The following is a 17,457-nucleotide window of genomic DNA, read 5'->3' as shown; positions in this document are numbered from 1 at the left end:
ATCCACATAGCCTTCTGTATCCACATAGCTAACTGTTTTAGCTAAATCAGTTTAAAATCATACCTTAAATCAAACTGGTGCAACTGGGTGTGTAAACAAGCTCAGGGCCTCAGAAAAGCTGTACCCCTTTGGTTGTCTCCCCACCTTTTGTAGGTCATTCACCTTCTTACGTTGTAAGCTCTTACACAAGTAGGGAGCATTTCTTCCTGTGTATTTCTATAGCACCCGGCACAATGGGACCCCCATCCTAACCTGGGGCTCTGGGCACTACGGCCATAAAAACAGATCCATACTGTTTTCCCCTTTCTTAGAATTCCAAACGAGAATACTCCAAACTCCACAGTTTGTGACACTAGACTGTTGTTGAAATGCTGAAATAGCATGTGATCTGTTTAATATTGAATCAGTGGAACCTCCTACTAATCTGCTCTCTCTTTCTGTTCTACTGGGACTTTTATCAGAGACACACTTGGGCTACTGAGTAGCATTCATCTGTAACATCACATTTTCATTTACGAGTTTCCTCCCTGCCAACAATGGCCCTTTTGTTTGGTGCTCATTCATTGTTTGGTGTTCTCTCTCTGGGTATGTTTACACAGCTCACAGAAGCAGAACTAAATCACAGAACTAAAAACTAATGGTAGCTTAATTAATTAATTAATTGCATTTATAATGGGAAAGCAGAATTAAGTCCAGACCAGTAATATATATACTTGGTGCTTTAATAGGGCAAATTTCACAAAGCACTTATGAGCCAAACAAACTGGGAGGAAGAATTTAAAACGAAAAACGTGAATGATAATTGGGAATCATTTAAGAACACCTTACTATAGATGCCCAAAAAGGCACAATCGAGGAAGAAGCCGGTACTGATTAAAAATGAACCTGGTTTAGAGGGAAAGTCGAAAGCAGCTTTAAAAAATAATAAAAAAATATATATATAACAAATGGAAAAAGGGGGAACTTGATAGCAATGAATATAAGTCAGAAGTTAGGAACTGCAGAAAATTGATAAGGGAAACAAAGGGACACAAGGAGAAATTTGTAGCCACCAGAGAGAAGGTAAATAAGAAGGAGTTTTTTTTCACTATATTAGGAACAAAAAGAATCCTGACAATGGTATTAAGTACATCAGAAGCAAGAAGCCTGCTAAATAACCAGTGGGGCCCCTGGACGATCGAGATTCAAAAGGAGCACTTAAAGACGATAAAGTCATCGCAGAGAAACTAAATGAATTCTTTGCTTCAGTCTTCATGGCTGAGGAGGTTAGGGAGATTCCCAAACCTGAGCCGTCTTTTGTAGGTAGCAAATCTGAGGAATTGTCACAGACTGAAGTGTCACTAGAGGAGGTTTTGGAATTAATTGAGAAACTTAACAGTAACAAGTCACCGGGACCAGATGGCATTCACCCAAGAGTTCTGAAAGAACTCAAATGTGAAATTGCAGAACTATTAACTATGGTTTGTAACCTGTCCTTTAAATCAGCTACTGTACCCAATGACTGGAAGATAGCCAATGTAACACCAATATTTAAAAAGGGCTCTAGAGGTGATCCCGGCAATTACAGACCGGTAAGTCTAACGTCAGTACCGGGCAAATTAGTTGAAACAACAGTAAAGAATAAAATTGTCAGACACATAGAAGAACATAAATTGTTGGGCAAAAGTCAACATGGTTTCTGTAAAGGGAGATCATGTCTTACTAATCTATTAGAGTTCTCCGAAGGGGTCAAACAAACATGTGGACAAGGGGGATCCAGTGGACATTGTGTACTTAGATTTCCAGAAAGCCTTTGATGAGGTCCCTCACCAAAGGCTCTTACGTAAATTAAGTTGTCATGGGATAAGAGGGAAGATCTTTTCATGGCTTGAGAACTGGTTAAAAGACAGGGAACAAAGGGTAGGAATAAATGGTAAATTTTCAGAATGGAGAGGGGTAACTAGTGGTGTTCCCCAAAGGTCAGTTTCAGGACCAATCCTATTCAACTTATTCATAAATGATCTGGAGGAAGGTGTAAACAGTGAGGTGGCAAAGTTTGCAAACGATACTAAACTGTTCAAGATAGTTAAGACCAAAGCAGACTGTGAAGAACTTCAAAAAGATCTCACAAAACTAAGTGATTGAGCAACAAAATGGCAAATGAAATTTAATGTGGATAAATATAAAGTAATGCACACTGGAAAAAATAACCCCAACTATACATACAATATGATGGGGGCTAATTTAGCTACAACTAATCAGGAGAAAGATCTTAGAGTCATCGTGGATAGTTCTCTCAAGATGTCCACGCAGTGTGCAGCGGCAGTCAAAAAAGCAAACGGGATGTTAGGAATCATTAAAAAAGGATAGAGAATTAGACGGAGAGTATCTTATTGCCCTTATACAAATCCATGGTACGCCCACATCTTGAATACTGCGTACAGATGTGGTCCCCTCATCTCAAAAAGGATATACTGGCATTGGAAAAGGTTCAGAAAAGGGAAACTAAAAAAATAGGAGTTTGGAACGGGTCCCATATTATGGGAGATTAAAGAGGCTAGGACTTTTCAGCTTGGAAAAGAGGAGACTCAGGGGGATATGACAGAGGCATATAAAATCAGGAGTGGTATGGAGAAAGTGAATAAGGAGAAGTTATTTACTTGTTCCCATAATATAAGAACTAGGGGCCACCAAATAAAATTAATGGGCAGCAGGTTTAAAACAAATAAAAGGAAGTTCTTCTTCACCCAGCACAGAGTCAACCTGTGGAACTCCTTGCCTGAGGAGGTTGTGAAGGCTAGGACTATAACAGGGTTTAAAAGAGAACTGGATAAATCCATGGAGGTTAAGTCCATTCATGGCTATTAGCCAGGATGGGTAAGGAATGGCGTCCGTAGCCTCTGTTTGTCAGAGGGTGGAGATGGTTGGTAGGAGAGAGATCACTTGATCATTACCTGTTAGGTTCACTCCTCTGGGGCACCTGGCATTGGCCACTGTCGGCAGACAGGATACTGGGCTGGTTGGACCTTTGGCTGGCCCAGTATGGCCATTCTTATGTTCTTATTGGTCAATTACTAGATAAAACTGGTGGAATTATCAATAATAATGAAGAAAAGGTGAGGTCTTCAATAAATATATCTGTTCTGTATTTGGGGCAAAAACCAGACGAAATAGTCTCATTAGATAATAACAATCCATTCCACTAGTATCTCTGGAAGATGTTAAACAGAAACTACTAAAGTTGGACATTTTTAAAACACCAGCTTCAGATAACCAGCATCCAAAAGTTTTAAAAGAGCTGGCTGAGAAGTTCGCTGGACCATTAATATTGATTTTCAGTAAGTCTTGGAGTATGGGGAAGTTCCAGAAGACTAGAAGGGTAAACAGAATAACCAGGATAATCGTATGCCAGTAAGCCACATTGATCTCAGGCAAGATAATGGAACAGCTGATATGGGACTTCATTAATAAAGGATTAAGGGAAGGTAATGTAATTAATACAAATCAACCTTTTTCTTTTTCTGATGAGGTTCTAAGTTTGGTTGATAAAGATCATAGCGTTGACATATTATTCTTAGACTTCTTAAAGGCATTTGATTTGGTACCACACAGCATTTTGATTAAAAAACTAGAACAATATAAAATTAATATAACACGCATTAAATAGATTATAAATGGGCTGTGTGATGGTCTACGCTCCTAGTATAGGGCAGCATGGCCTAGCGGTCACAGTCTATAGAGCAGCCCTTAGGTGCAGGGCAGTGTGGCCTAGCGGCCAGAGTCTATGGAGGTGGGCTGCCCACCAAGGGGTGTGGCGGCCCCGGTAGGGGGTCCCGGGCCCACCAGACTCCACCGGGCCCCAACCCAGGGCCCTAACAGTGGTGTAGCAACTTGCCACTGACTCAGCAGGGGGGTCCTACCGAAACATGGGGAGATTTCCCGGGTGGGAGGTACCACTCCGTCTCCCTCCCTGGGTCACTTCCTGTGGTTAGCTGGGCTTGTCACCTCCGGCAGCTCCTCCAGTCGCCGGGGTTCAGGAGGGCCCAAGGAGGCTTTGATTCCCGGCGTAGTCAGGGGCTGTGACTGGCCCTCCGCAGGAGCTTCCCAGACAGGTCCTTCCCCTGCAGCCTCCAGCCCAGAATGAGTTAGGCTTCCTCCCTTTACACTGCTAGAGCATTTGGAGCATGCCCAGTCCCGCCAGGGAGGTGGGACTTCCTCTGTCAATAATATGGGCCTAACCCTGTCTGGGCTAGTGCAGGGTAAGCAGACCCCGTCACAGGCTGACAGGTCTCAAAATGTAACTGTAAATGGGGAATCATCATCAAGTAGATGTGTTTCCAGCAGGGTTCTGTAGGGATGGTTTCTTGGCCCTAGGCTATTTAATATTTTTATCAATGACCTGGAAGAAAATATAAACTCATCACTGATAAAGTTTGCAGATGACACAAAAACTGGGGGAGTGATAAATAATGAAGAGGACAGGTCACTGATTCAGAGTGATCTGGATTGCTTGGTAAACTGGATGCAAGCAACCATTTTAATATGGCTAAATGTAAATGTATACATCTAGGAACAAAAAATGTACGCTACATCGACATGATGGGGGTCTCTATCCTGAGAAGCAGTGACTCTGAAAAAGATTTGGGGGTTGTGGTGGTTAATCACCTGAATGTCGGTTCCCAGTACTGTGGCCAAAAGGGCCAATGTGATTCTTGGATGCTTAAACAGGTGAATCTTGAGTTGGAGTAGAGAGGTTATTTTTTCTCTATTTGGCACTGCTGCAACTGCTGCTGGAATACTATGTCCAGTTCTGGTGCCCACGATTCAAGAAGGATGTTGATAAATTGGAGAAAGTGCAGAGAAAAGACAAGAGAATGATTAAAGGATTAGAAGACATACCTTATGGTGACAGACTCAAGAAGTTCAATCTATTTAGCTTAACAAAGAAAAGATTAAGGGGTGACGTGATCATAGTCTGCAACTATCTACATGGGGGAACAAATAGTTAATAATGGGCTCTTCAATCTAGCAGAGAAATGTGTAATATGATCCCCAATGGCTAGAAGCTGAAGCTAGAAAAATTCAGACTGGAAATTAGGTGTAAATTTTTAACAGTGAGGGTAATTAACCATTGGAACAATTTAGCAAGGGTCATGGTCAATTCTCCATCATTGATAATTTGTAAATCAAGATTGGTATTTTTCAAAAATATCTGCTCTAAGAACGTCCCCAAAATAATTCCGTGGCCTGGGTTACACAGGAGGTCAGATTAGATGATCACAAAGGTCCCTTTTGCCTTTGGAATCTATGAATGGATCTAAGCAAGCCTCCCAGACATGGGTTAGTGCTCTAAAAATAGTTGTGTAGCCTGCTTTGAAGTTGCAGCTCAAGGTGGAGCTTGGGCTCTGAAACCTAGGGACAGCAGTGGGCTTCAGATCCTGAGCTCCAGCCTGAAGCCTAGTGTCTATTTTTAGTGCTGTGGTGCAAGCCACGCAAGTCGGAGTCTTTAGATCCAGGGGAGACCCTAACAGCCCTTAATGCCCACTGACATAGGGTACATTGTCTCTCATCAGACCCAGCCAACTCACTACACCCAACACTGTCGTCATGATATTTATCCAAAAGATATTGTGTAAGGCATCATATGAAAGCTAGTAACATGCTGGTTATTAATATCACTGTAAAATGCATGCATTAATGTTATATGTGAAGTTATGAATTCTCTCTAACATGATTGAGACCAGACAGCCTACCTAGGGAAAGGTAATAAATAGGTCTGTCCTAGACAAAGGAATGTGGGTTTACCTCAATTTAGATATTAGCAATAAACAAAGCTATCAAGTTAAACCAATGGGGGTTATCCTGATCCTGAACTCAAGAGACAGAGAATTATGATGGCTCCTGCATCCCACAGAAAGACAGGAGACTGAACCGCCAAGAGGCCTTCCTGACTTATAAGACAAACACAGTCCCCTTGGGGCTACAGCGAACAGAGAGGATTCCATATCCTTCACCTTAGGAAACAAAGGAACCAAGCAATTTGATCATTGCAATGGATCCTGCCAGAAAAAGCTGGAAAGACAACTGTGGGGGAAAGAGACTATCTTGAACAAAGACTGTATCTTGCTAGATTAAGTTTTAGTCTTTTAGATGCCTGTTTTCGCTTGTATTTGCTTGTAACCATTTCTACCTTTATCCCTTTTACTTGATATCACTTAACCATAACTTTTGTTTAATAAACTTGTTTTACCTTTACTATAAGCCCATTCAGTGCTGTGGTTGAAGAGAAGATGTTTTTACCCCAGTTAAATTAAGATGTAATGTACTGACTATTTAACAGAGAAGCAAACTTAATATCCTTAGTGAATGCACAGATAGGTGCCGTGCACTGCAGAGAAACATCACTTTGAGGAGCTGGGTGGCTAGAGTTCACTGATCGTTATCTGCTAGGCAAGGTTTGGGCTGGGAGAGCCTTGAGGAGTTTGCTGTTCAGGAAGACAGATTGGTGGGGCAGGGAGCTGACATAATCTAACCTCCAGCAAAGCTCACTTTTGTTGAGGCAGAGAGTAACACAGTGACTCACAGCTCTGGGTGTCCCCAGCAGTCTGTTACACCAAGGTCTGAGATTTGCTGCCTTGGGCTCCTCCTTGCTGGGTGGATATACCCTTTGTGACTGATTCGAATGGGTCATGGAGCAGGGAACTTTTCTGTTTCAAGACTGAAGACAGAGCCCACTGCCCTGTATCAGGAGGCTGAAACTAAGGGAAACCTTCTATTCCACTGGCTCAGCTGTAAAAAAAACCTTCTGCATGCCAGCAGAGCGCACTGTGACATGGGGTTCTTGAGTTCAAATTCTGTGTTGAACTCTTGGTCTCTGGGAATACCACCATTATCCCATTTCCCTGTGCCCTTAACCTGGGACCAAAGTGCAACTGGCAACCTACAGGTAAAAGGCTCCATATCCACTCTTGGGCCCCTCAGTCACTTAGCTGTTCTGGCCTCAAGGACTGGAACAAATGCCCTGCAGGTGAAAGGTTCTGAATCCCATTCCCAAGCTATCTAGTCTTTTCAATCATAGCAGACATGAGGATGGGGAACATGATTTTTGTTCTTCTGAAAACAAACCATGGGATGGGTCTGTGACCACAGCAAGGGCTTGATTCTGCAGGGGCCTGGGTATTCTGGCCTCAATCCAACAATGCACTGAAGCACGTGATTAACTTTAGGCACACAGGTAGTTCCTTTGACTTCAACGGGACTATAGCCACAGGCTTGACGTCAGACATGTGCTTGTTGGATTAGGGCCAGCATGCTCAGTAGGACTGAGGCCCAAATGAACAAGGACTGGGCAGGTTTACCGATGCCCTGGTTCTTCCTATGCAGGTACTCCATCAAGACCTCCAGGCAGGCAACAACACTCTGAGACAGCAATAGGTCTTTCTGAAAACACAGAGAAAAGAACAAAGGTGATGGTTGTTGAGAGAGGAAAATTCAAGGGACAGGAGGTGCAAAAGGTCTAACATAGGCAAATTACACTTTTCATCGTCCTCAGGGTATGCAATGTACAACTTACAAAGCCAGCTCTGCTCTCAGTTACACCATAAAGTCATATGAGGCCAGAACTTGCTTCAGAAATTATAAGACAGAGGAACAGTGTCCCAAGGGAAATGGTGAAAGCATGCTGGTCTGGGCAAAGGCCTGGAGGACATACCGTATATAACAGCCCTGCACTGGCTGTGGTGGGAGAATGTGGTCTAATGCTTCCTTACAGATCAAATTTCTATCATTCTGTAAGGGGTGAAGAAGGGGAGAAATTCCCTTGGGCCATGTTATTTGAGGTGTTTTTCCTCAGACTAATCTGTGTTTATTTATGTCTGTAAATGTACCTGGACCAGAAGGTTCTGCAGACTGACGACAAGCGAGAGCACCTGCCAAGTGGTCAGTGGATACAGGGAGGCATCGTCCTCTGACGATGATGGCTCTATCCTGCTTTGAGCTGTGGGCTGGACTATGAGCACCAGCAGGGCGGAAGAGAAGTTCTGTCTGAGGATGGCTCGCAAGAACTGAAGGATACTGACTGCACACACAACTGCTTGTTATTACAGCACAACATTTCCTTCCCCCACCCCAACCCCATGAAACCAAAACCATTCCGCACCAAGGAACCCAACCCTGCACATGAATGCCCAGAGCAAAGCCTGGCAGAGGAGAGAAGGAAAAGTTGGATGGATTTATTTTCAGGACCCACTAAAGAGTGATTGCACTGGCTAGCATCTGCAGACATGAATGCCACTAAATTAAGTCCCCACACACCCTGCCCTGCAGCACCACCTTGGTTGTTATTCCAACTCTTGCTCAGTTTCAAGCCCTGTTACCTAACTCTATGGTGGTTTTAAGAAATGAAAAAATATCCACCAGGGATGAACATCACCAAACTCATTTTACCTTTGCCCCAAGTACCCCAAATCTGTAGTGGACAAACATGGGCGGCACGTGAACCGTCGGCTGGGGGAGGCCCTGCCCCTTCAACCTGAGGCCCCGCCCCTTCTGCAGCCCCATCCCCCACAAGAGCCCAGAGCCCCTCCCACCGCAGCCGTCAGCCCCTGCCCCAAGTTAGCGCCCTCAGGCCCGGAGTGCCAGGAGGGTGGGCGGCGCAGCCCCTTTCCCCCCAGTCCCAGAGTGCTGGGAGGGCAGGCGGCACAGGGGGAGCTGCAGAGTGGGAAGCAGGAGGAGGGGGTCTAGGGGTGGAGTGTGGCTGGGGCCATGACTGGCTGTCTGGGGAGGTGCAGCCTCCCCCAGCCTATGATACCCACCGCCCATGTGGACAAAGATAAATGCACCAAAGGTGCCAGGCTCCCACCTGCATGTTCACCTCCAGTACGTCAGTCACTCTTATTTGTGTTCTTTTTGCCTTCCAATAGTCTCAACTTCCCTCCCAACATTCTCTCTATCTACTTTAAACAGTCTTGGAACTAAGCAAGTGCCAGTTATTGTTCCCAGGCAACAGAAACATGACCCTAGACAGCCTCTGCATACCTAAGAGCAGCGCAGGCTTCTTCCTTCTGAGGATGACTGCATTCAGGACCTGTTCTACATCCAGAGAGATCGTCTGGTGAACCTAGGAGAATGAAACACCAGGGGAAAGAAGAATGAATAAAAGCCTATCTCTGGTGTTGAGTCAACAGGTTATCAGGTGGAAGACTCTGCCCTTAATTGCTCTTAATTCTCATAGATTCCAAGGCCAGAAGGGACCATTTTGTTCATCTAGCCTGACCGCCTGCATAATGCAGGCCATAGAACTTCCCCAAAATAAATTCCTACAGCAGATCTTTTAGAAAAACAGCCAGTCTTGATTTAAAAATCACCAGTGACGGAGAATCCACCACAGCCCTTGGTAAGTGGTTCCAATGGTTAATTACACTCACGGTTAAAAATGTATGCCTTATTTCCAGTCTCAATTTGTCTAGCTTCAACTTCCAGCCACTGGATCATAGAAGACCATTCCCTGATAGACTGAAGAGTCCATTATCAAAATATTTGTTCCCCACGAAGATACCTATAGACTGCAATCACTTCTTTCCCTGCTGTCCTCTGCCTTTCTTTTGCCAATGTCCATAAATGACCATTTGGAAATATGTGACTAGGTAAAGATGACAAGATTTCTGGGGTCAGACTGGGTAAGGAATGACTGGGGCCCAAGCTCCACTTGTTATTCTGCACTCTGCCTGCTTTCCCCAAACAGTTAGCTGTTTCTACTAAAATGATCAGCAGTAAAAGAGATACTGACCAAACCTGTTGCTGGCAGATAAACTGAACTCATTAACACCCCTCAGAGGGCAGTTCACACTTTTCTGCAGGCTCAGGGAGACAGCATGGCATCTGCTCTCATTCACAACCATAAAGGCAAAAAGCTCTGGGCCAGATCTGGCTGCTTTGCGTGACTCCAGCAGTACTGCATGAGCAGCAACGGAACAGCGGAAAGCAGCCAAAGAACAACAGTGGCTCTACCCCTCCCCCCATTTTAAGGAAAGCTTAAATTCTTCAGAAACTGATGGGACTTCCAGAGAAATACCACTGAAGTGTCTCACTGCTCAGCCTGATCCCCGAGCGATTCCTAAGTGTCCACCACCTATCCTGCATCCACGGGTACTTTAATTACCTCTGACATACTGGAGAGCTCTCTGCGGCAATACCCGTGTAAGCTGTCATGCCAATCAAGTGCTGTGGAATTTAAGAGATAGGCTTACAAGACAGTAAATGCTCACATCCCAGTGATCAATATGGGCTGGGAAAACCAAACCTGGGTCTCCCAAAAGACACAGCACAGCATTGGCCACTAGGATAAAACAATCCCTGGAGCCTTCACAACATCACAGCCTTGAAGAGTGTGTTCCGAGGAGAAAGTGTAAGTGAGATGACAAACTGTGACTGATTTGTCTCAGGGTCTCTATTCCTCACCTGGTATCTCATGATGTTAGGTTTGTAAGCCCTGAGAAGCTGAGCCTTTTGCAGGTTACAGATATATCCGATGGACAGGTTAGAAACACATCGGTCTTTCTATGGAAAAGTCCAGTGCTGCAAGGGATTACAAGGGGCTACACACCCATCAAGGGGCCCAAAACCTGTGCACCCTTTCCTAGCCATGTAGACTTAGTCCCCAATCCTGCACAAGTTTACACACTTGGGTAACTTCACTGACTATGGCCTGGTCTACGCGACGAGTTTATGTCAGATTTAGCAGCGTTAAATCGAATTGACCCTGCACCCGTCCACACAATGAAGCCATTTTTTTTTACATAAAGGGCTCTTAAAACTGATTTCTGTACTCCTCCCCAACGAGGGGATTAGCGCTGAAATAGACATCGCTGTTTCAAATTAGGGTTAGTGTGGATGCAATTCGAAGGTATTGGCCTCTGGGAGCTATCCCACAGTGCACCATTGTGACCGCTCTGGACAGCACTCTGAACTCGGATGCACTGGCCAGGTGTACAGGAAAAGCCCCGGGAACTTTTGAATCTCATTTCCTGTTTGGCCAGGCGAGCTCATCAGCACAGGTGACCATGCAGTCCCAGAATTGAAAAAAAAAAAAAGAGCTCTAGCATGGACCGAACGGGAGGTACTGGATCTGATCGCTGTATGGGGAGAGGAATCCCTGCTATCAGAACTACATTCCAAAAGACAAAATGCCAAAACATTTCAAAAAATCTCTGAGGCCATGAGGGACAGAGGCTACAGCACGGACGCAACACAGTGCCGCGTGAAACTTAAGGAGCTCAGACAAGCGTACCAGAAAACCAAAGAATCAAATGGACGCTCCGGGACAGAGCCCCAGACATGCTGCTTCTATGCTGAGCTGCATGCAATTCTAGGGGAGGCCACCACCACTACCCCACCCCTGTCCATGGACTCCAATGATGGGGTACTCTCCGCCAAGGCTGAGGATTTTGCAGATGCGGAATAGGAGGAGGAGGAGGACGAGCTTGAGGAGAGCACACAGCACACCGTTCTCCCCGACAGCCAGGATCTTTTTATCATCCTGACTGAAATACCCTCCCAACCCAACCAAGCTGGAGAACGGACTTCTGGTGAGTGTACCTTTTTAAATATAACACTTGCTATAAAAGCAAGTGTTTTTTAATGATTAAGTAGCCTGAGGACTTGGGATGCATTCATGGTCAGTACAGCTACTGGAAAAGTCTGTTAACGTGTCTGGGGATGGAGCGGAAATCCTCCAGGGACATCTCCATGAAGCTCTCCTGGAGGTACTCTAAAAGCCTTTCCAGAATTTTTCTGGGGAGAGCAGCCTTATTCCGCCCTCCATGGTAGGACACTTTACCATGCCATGCTAGTAGCAAGTAATCTGGTATCATTGCATGACAAAGCCCAGCAGCATATGGTCCCAGTGTTTGCTGGCATTCAAGCAACATCCGTTCTTTATCTCTCTGTGTTATCCTCAGGAGAGTGATATCGTTCATGGTAACCTGGTTGAAATAGGGGAATTTAATTAAGGGGACATTCAGAGATGGCCTTTCCTACTGGGCTGTTTGCCTGTGGCTGAAAAGAAATCCTCCCCGCAGTTAGCCACATGGTGGGGGGGCGGGGGGAAGCTGGAGCTGAGCTGTTCGCGTTTGGCTAGCAGAGATCTTCCCTGATACCAGCCATGGAGTGGGGTGAAGGGTAAAGCGATCATCCCAGAGAATTGGATGCGGGGGTATTAGTTTGGTTTCTGCTGCTGCACGTTAACAGGAAAACCGCAGCACTAAATGGCCAACTCAACGTGCTTTGCTTGGTATGGGAGAGGAGGGCGCTGCTGTTATGAAGGTTGCAAAAGCCTAAAGACTATGGCTTACCATGGCTGCCTGCAAGCCGAATTCTGTTGCCCGGCATTGCGTGTGTGATCTCTAACACCAAAGCCGCAGGCACTCAATATAAGATGCAAAATGCGACCTTGTACCAAAATCACATGTGCTATGTAATGTGAATAGTGTTGCTCACCATGAAAGAGTATAGCCATTGTTCTGTAAAATGTATCTTTTTAAATACTTCACTCCCTTTTTTTCCTCCAGCAGCTGCAAATGTTTCAAGCCTCCCTCCTCCGTCCCAAAGGCTATCTCAGATAAGGCGGCGAAAAAAAACGCAAGCGTGATGACATGTTCCCTGAGCTCATGCAGTCGTCCGGCACTGACAGAGCTCAGCAGAACGTGTGGAGGGACACAATAGCAGAGTACAGGAAAGCGGCCGATGAACGTGAGGAGAGGTGGCGGCAGGAAGATCAGAGGAAGAATGACGCAATGCTGGGGCTACTGCGGAATCAAACGGGCATGCTCCGGCGTGTGGTGGACGTTCATGAACGGCAGCAGGATCAGAGACTGCTGCTGCAGCCTCTGTTTAACTGCCCTCCCTCCTCCCCAAGTTCCATAGCCTCCTCACCCAGACGCCCAAGAATGGGGGGGGAGGGGGAGGGGACGCGCTCCGGGCACCCAACCACTCCACCACAGTGGACAGCCCAAGCAACAGAAGGCTGTCATTCAACAAGTTTTGAAGTGGCCTTTTCCTTCCCTCCTACCATCCTTCCACACCCCACCCAGACTACCTTGTGAGTTATCTCCCTATTTTTATAATCAATTAATAAAGAATACAAGTTTTTTAAACGATAGTAACTTTATTTCCTTTGCAAGCAAGCTGTGATCGAAGAGGGGAGGGCGGGTGGCCTACAGAGAATTTAGAGGCAACCAAGGGGGCGGGTTTTCATCAAGGAGAAACAAACAGAAGTGTCACACAGTACCCTGGCCAGTCATGAAACTGGTTTTCAAAGCTTCTCTGATGCACAGCTCTTCCTGCTGTGCTCTTCTAATTGCCCTGGTGTCTGGCTGTGCGTATTCAGTGGCCAGGCAATTTGCCTCAACCTCCCACCCCGCCATAAACGTCTCCCCCTTATTCTCACAGAGATTGTGGAGCACACAGCAAGCAGCAATAACAATGGGAATATTGGTTTCACTGAGGTCTGAGTGAGTCAGTAAACTGCGCCAGCGACCCTTTAAATGTCCAAATGCACACTCTACCACCATTCTGCACTTGCTCAGCCTATAGTTGAACAACTCCTTACTACTGTCCAGGGTGCCTGTGTAAGGCTTCATGAGCCATCACATTAAGGGGTAGGCTGGGTCCCCAAGGATAACTATAGGCATTTCAACATTCCCAACAGTTATTTTCTGGTCTGGGAAGTAAATCCCATCCTGCAGCCATTTAAACAGACCAGAGTTCCTGAACACGTGAGCGTCATGAACCTTTCCCGGACATCCCACACTGATGTTGGTGAAACGTTCCTTGTGATCCACCAGTGCTTGCAGCACCATTGAAAAGTACCCCTTGCGGTTTATGTACTGGCTGCTCTGGTGGTCTGGTCCCATGATAGGGATATGCGTTCCGCCTACAGCCCCACCACAGTTAGGGAATCCCATTGCAGCAAAGCCATCCACTATGACCTGCACATTTCCCAGAGTCATTACCTTTGATAGCAGCAGCTCAATGATTGCGTTGGTTACTTGCAACACAGCAACCCCCACAGCAGATTTGCCAACTCCAAATTGATTACCGACTGACCAGTAGTTGTCTGGCGTTGCAAGCTTCCACAGGGCTATTGCCACTCGCTTGTGAACTGTGAGGGCTGCTCTCATCTTGGTATTCTTGTGCTTCAGGGCAGGGGAACGTAAGTCATAAAGTTCCATGAAAGTGCCCTTACTCATGCAAAAGTTTCGGAGCCACTGGGAATCATCCCAAACCTGCCACACTATGCGGACCCACCACTCTGTGCTTGTTTCCCGGGCCCAGAATCAGCGTTCCACAGCATGAGCCTGCCCCAGTAACACCATGATCTCCAAACTGCCGGGGACTACGGTTTTAAAGAAATCTGTGTCCATGTCCTCATCACCGCACTGCCGTCACCTCCTCGCCTGGTTTTTCAGGTGCTGGTTCTGCATAAACTGCACTATAATGTGCGAGGTGTTTACAATGGTCATAACTGCTCCGGTGAGCTGAACGGGCTCCATGCTTGCTATGCTATGGCGTCTGCTTGGGCAATCCAGGGAAAAGGGTGCATAATTATTGTCTGCCGTTGCTTTCATGGAGGGAGGAAGGGTTGACTGACGACATTTACCCATAACCACCCGCAAAAAAATGTTGGCCCCATCAGGCATTGGGAGCTCAGCCCAGAATTCCAATGGGCAGCGGGGACTGCGGGAACTGTGAGATAGCTACCCACAGTGCACCGCTTGGAATGTCGACTGTGGACACACTTACTGTGGACACACACCGCCGAATTAATGTGCTTAGTGTGGACGCATGCACTCGACTTTATACAATATGTTCCCAAAAATCGACGTCTGTAAAATCGGAGTACTTTCGTAGTGTAGACATGGCCTATGAGTAGCCCCGCTAACCTCAGTAGGACTACCCACGAGTCAATTTCAGCATTTGCGTAAATGTTTGCAGGATCAGAGCCTAAGTTCACGCCATTGAGGCTTTAACTCCATTTTATCACAAAGGAATGGTATGTGGCACCGGCATATATATTTAGAGGGGAAGGTCACCCCCTTGCATTGGTGTTAAAATATACTCCATTCACAGTTACCCGTAATTCCAATAGAGAGCACCAACAAAATGGTTTATAATTTACAGAATGGTTGTTAGCCTCCTGAAAAGCACCTTTAAAATGTGTCACTCTCTCACAGAGAGTTTAGCTTTTTGAGAGGAAAGGGGAGTTTGGAGATTTTTCCCCAGGATCACCACCCTTCTCCTGAGCCCTCAAATGGTCTACATCTTAGCTAGCCACTGGATAGGATTCCTACCCCCCTGCCAGGCTGGGACAGCAGGAGACCAGAACTAGGAATCCCCTGAACAGAACAGTGCAGTAACTGCAAGGGCCAGCAGAGCCCAGGCCAATGTGAATCATTTCTGCCTGTGAACGGGGATTTTATTTTAGCATGATGATGACTGTTCCCTCACAGCTTGGGTTCTGGCTTGACAGCAGTTCTAACCTCAGAGTTGTAACGGTGCTGATGAGCTAAGAGGGAAGCAGTCAGCAACCAAGCAGAGCAGAGAAGCGCCTCTTCTGATGAAGATAAAGCGGGTCCAGAGCGACAGGGCCACATCCAGGTGAGTTCCAAAACCTTCTGGAGCAACTCCAGCAAAGGCACACTAGAGAGCAGCACAGCCACCACTATGCAGGAGAAAAGGGTACAACAGGCTTCAAGAGTCTGCTGGGATGGCATAGAAGGAATCAGCGTGTATGTGACACAAGTGATTTAAGCAAGCCACTACAATCAAGAGGCAACCAAAAAAACCCACAGGGCACAGCTCCTCAGACCAGTGGTCAGTCTAGTCTGGCATTCCACCTTGTGCCACACAGATGTGATCCCTGATACAGCTAATAAAACAAACAGCATTCAAATAATCTAGTACGGTGGCCATCTTAATTTTTCTCTCTATATTATTATTTAATTGGGGGTAGAGGCTTCCAGGCCCCACTGTGCTAGCTAGCTATTGTACAAACAAGTAAAACAAAGCTAGTCCCATGCTCCACAGTGGCCAATACCTGAACCCTGAAGCAAAAAACAAAAACCACATCCCAACCCCATAATGCACCTGGCCAACTGCATAATGCTGTAAATGGAAGGAAAAAACGCCTTCTTGACTTCCACAAGGAGGTGATCAGTTGTCATTGATTGCCCTTATTACCTTTGTTAGCCCAGCTACAACCACGATGAGACTAAGTCAGTGAAATCATCCAACCCCACATCATTTGACACAATTCCACTTCACCTCTCTGTTGACTACATGTTGTTGTCTGGTGAAGGCTCCAATATAGGAAGTTCAAGGAAGGCTGCAGCAGCTCAACATCTCCTGGTCTGCATTTTCCACAAAGGTCACTGACTAGAAGACAGAACGCTATATATCACTACACAGCACCCTCAGAAATATCTGATATAAAGACAATTCTGAGCAGCTCACTACAAGAAAGATGCCATTTAACTGGAGAGAATTCAGATAAGAACAACAGAATGATGGATGGGCTGGAGGGATTGAGGAAAATTAACAAAACTAACAGAATACTTTGGCTAAACAAAGAGTACAAATTAATGCAGATACTTTAGAGGAAAGTGCAAGAAACACCATGATGAATTGCCCGCCTGTTTATTATTTGTGTTGCAGTATAGCCTGGAGGCTCCAAACCCAGTATGCTAGGTTAGTGCAAACATAACAAAAAGACAGTGCCCTACTCAGAAAAGCTGACAGTCTAAAAGGAGATGCTTCTTCCTAACCCTGACCTCTTTAGTTAGCTCAGTGGTTCCCAAACTGAGGTTCGTGAACCCCTAGGGGTTCACGAAATGTTACAGGGAGTTCTCGGGAAAAAATTCCCTAAGGGCAGACAGAGCTGTCCATAGGGACCCCGGGCAGCCCGGGGCCAGCAGCCCGGAGCCTTGAGCTCTTCCAAGAGCTAATTAGATCAAAGCAAGCATATCTATCACAGCAAGGAGATTTAAACTTCAAGACTCCTTATACTAAATAGAAAGGGAGGTGGATATTTTTGCTGTTTTTAAAATTAAATAGGCTGCTAGTGTTGTTTTTAAATTATTATGAAGAACAAGTTTGAGCTTTGTTGTAACGTGCATTGTTTGCCTGGACTGCTCAAGACCTGACTGCTTGTGTAGGAGGAACTCTTGAGTTGGCTTCTTAAATATCTTCATGCTGTTTCACATCTGATACTCCTTGATGAAACATAGGAGCCAGAGGCACCAGTACAGGGACGACGACGAGGGTCATGTGTCGCCCCCACGTCAGCACGCCCCCCCAGCGGGTCCCTCCCCTCTTTCCCTGGCAGCCCCCACAGGCCCCCCACTTTTCCAGCAGTGCCCCTCCCCCAGGCCCTGGGGTGCATACGGGTTTCGCCCCCGCACCGTTTTTTTCTACTGGCACCTC

At 46.1% G+C, this 17,457-nt stretch overlaps 1 protein-coding gene and 2 long non-coding RNA genes across 19 annotated transcripts in view; 2 read left to right on the top strand and 1 right to left on the bottom strand.

The window, feature by feature from the left end:
* MEI1 (meiotic double-stranded break formation protein 1) overlaps nt 1-17,457 on the bottom strand; it is a 65,560-nt gene that overhangs the window by 4,841 nt on the left and 43,262 nt on the right. For 8 of the 17 annotated variants that reach the window (XM_037882655.2, XM_037882648.2, XM_037882647.2 and 5 more), the window contains 5 exons: nt 16,300-16,410; nt 15,516-15,697; nt 9,016-9,097; nt 7,866-8,056; nt 7,338-7,419 (listed from right to left, as the gene is read on the bottom strand). In XM_037882655.2, coding sequence (XP_037738583.1) covers nt 7,338-7,419; nt 7,866-8,056; nt 9,016-9,097; nt 15,516-15,697; nt 16,300-16,410 — 648 coding nt within the window. The remainder of the gene's footprint in view (nt 1-7,337; nt 7,420-7,865; nt 8,057-9,015; nt 9,098-15,515; nt 15,698-16,299; nt 16,411-17,457) is intronic. The other 9 variants (XM_043544221.1, XM_037882651.2, XR_005222970.2 and 6 more) reach the window with 8 other exon arrangements.
* LOC122465299 lies at nt 4,599-16,980 on the top strand. Its single transcript, XR_006290033.1, has 3 exons — nt 4,599-4,632; nt 16,715-16,722; nt 16,818-16,980. It is a non-coding gene; the product is annotated as an uncharacterized LOC122465299 (long non-coding RNA).
* Nucleotides 11,508-12,691, top strand: LOC122465298. The gene is made up of 2 exons (XR_006290032.1): nt 11,508-11,564; nt 12,546-12,691. It is a non-coding gene; the product is annotated as an uncharacterized LOC122465298 (long non-coding RNA).

The sequence above is a fragment of the Chelonia mydas genome, chromosome 1, assembly GCF_015237465.2.
Source record: "Chelonia mydas isolate rCheMyd1 chromosome 1, rCheMyd1.pri.v2, whole genome shotgun sequence".
NCBI classification, from domain to species: Eukaryota; Metazoa; Chordata; order Testudines; family Cheloniidae; genus Chelonia; species Chelonia mydas.
Note: the sequence above shows the minus strand (reverse complement) of the source record. Positions and strands in the feature narration are given on the sequence as shown.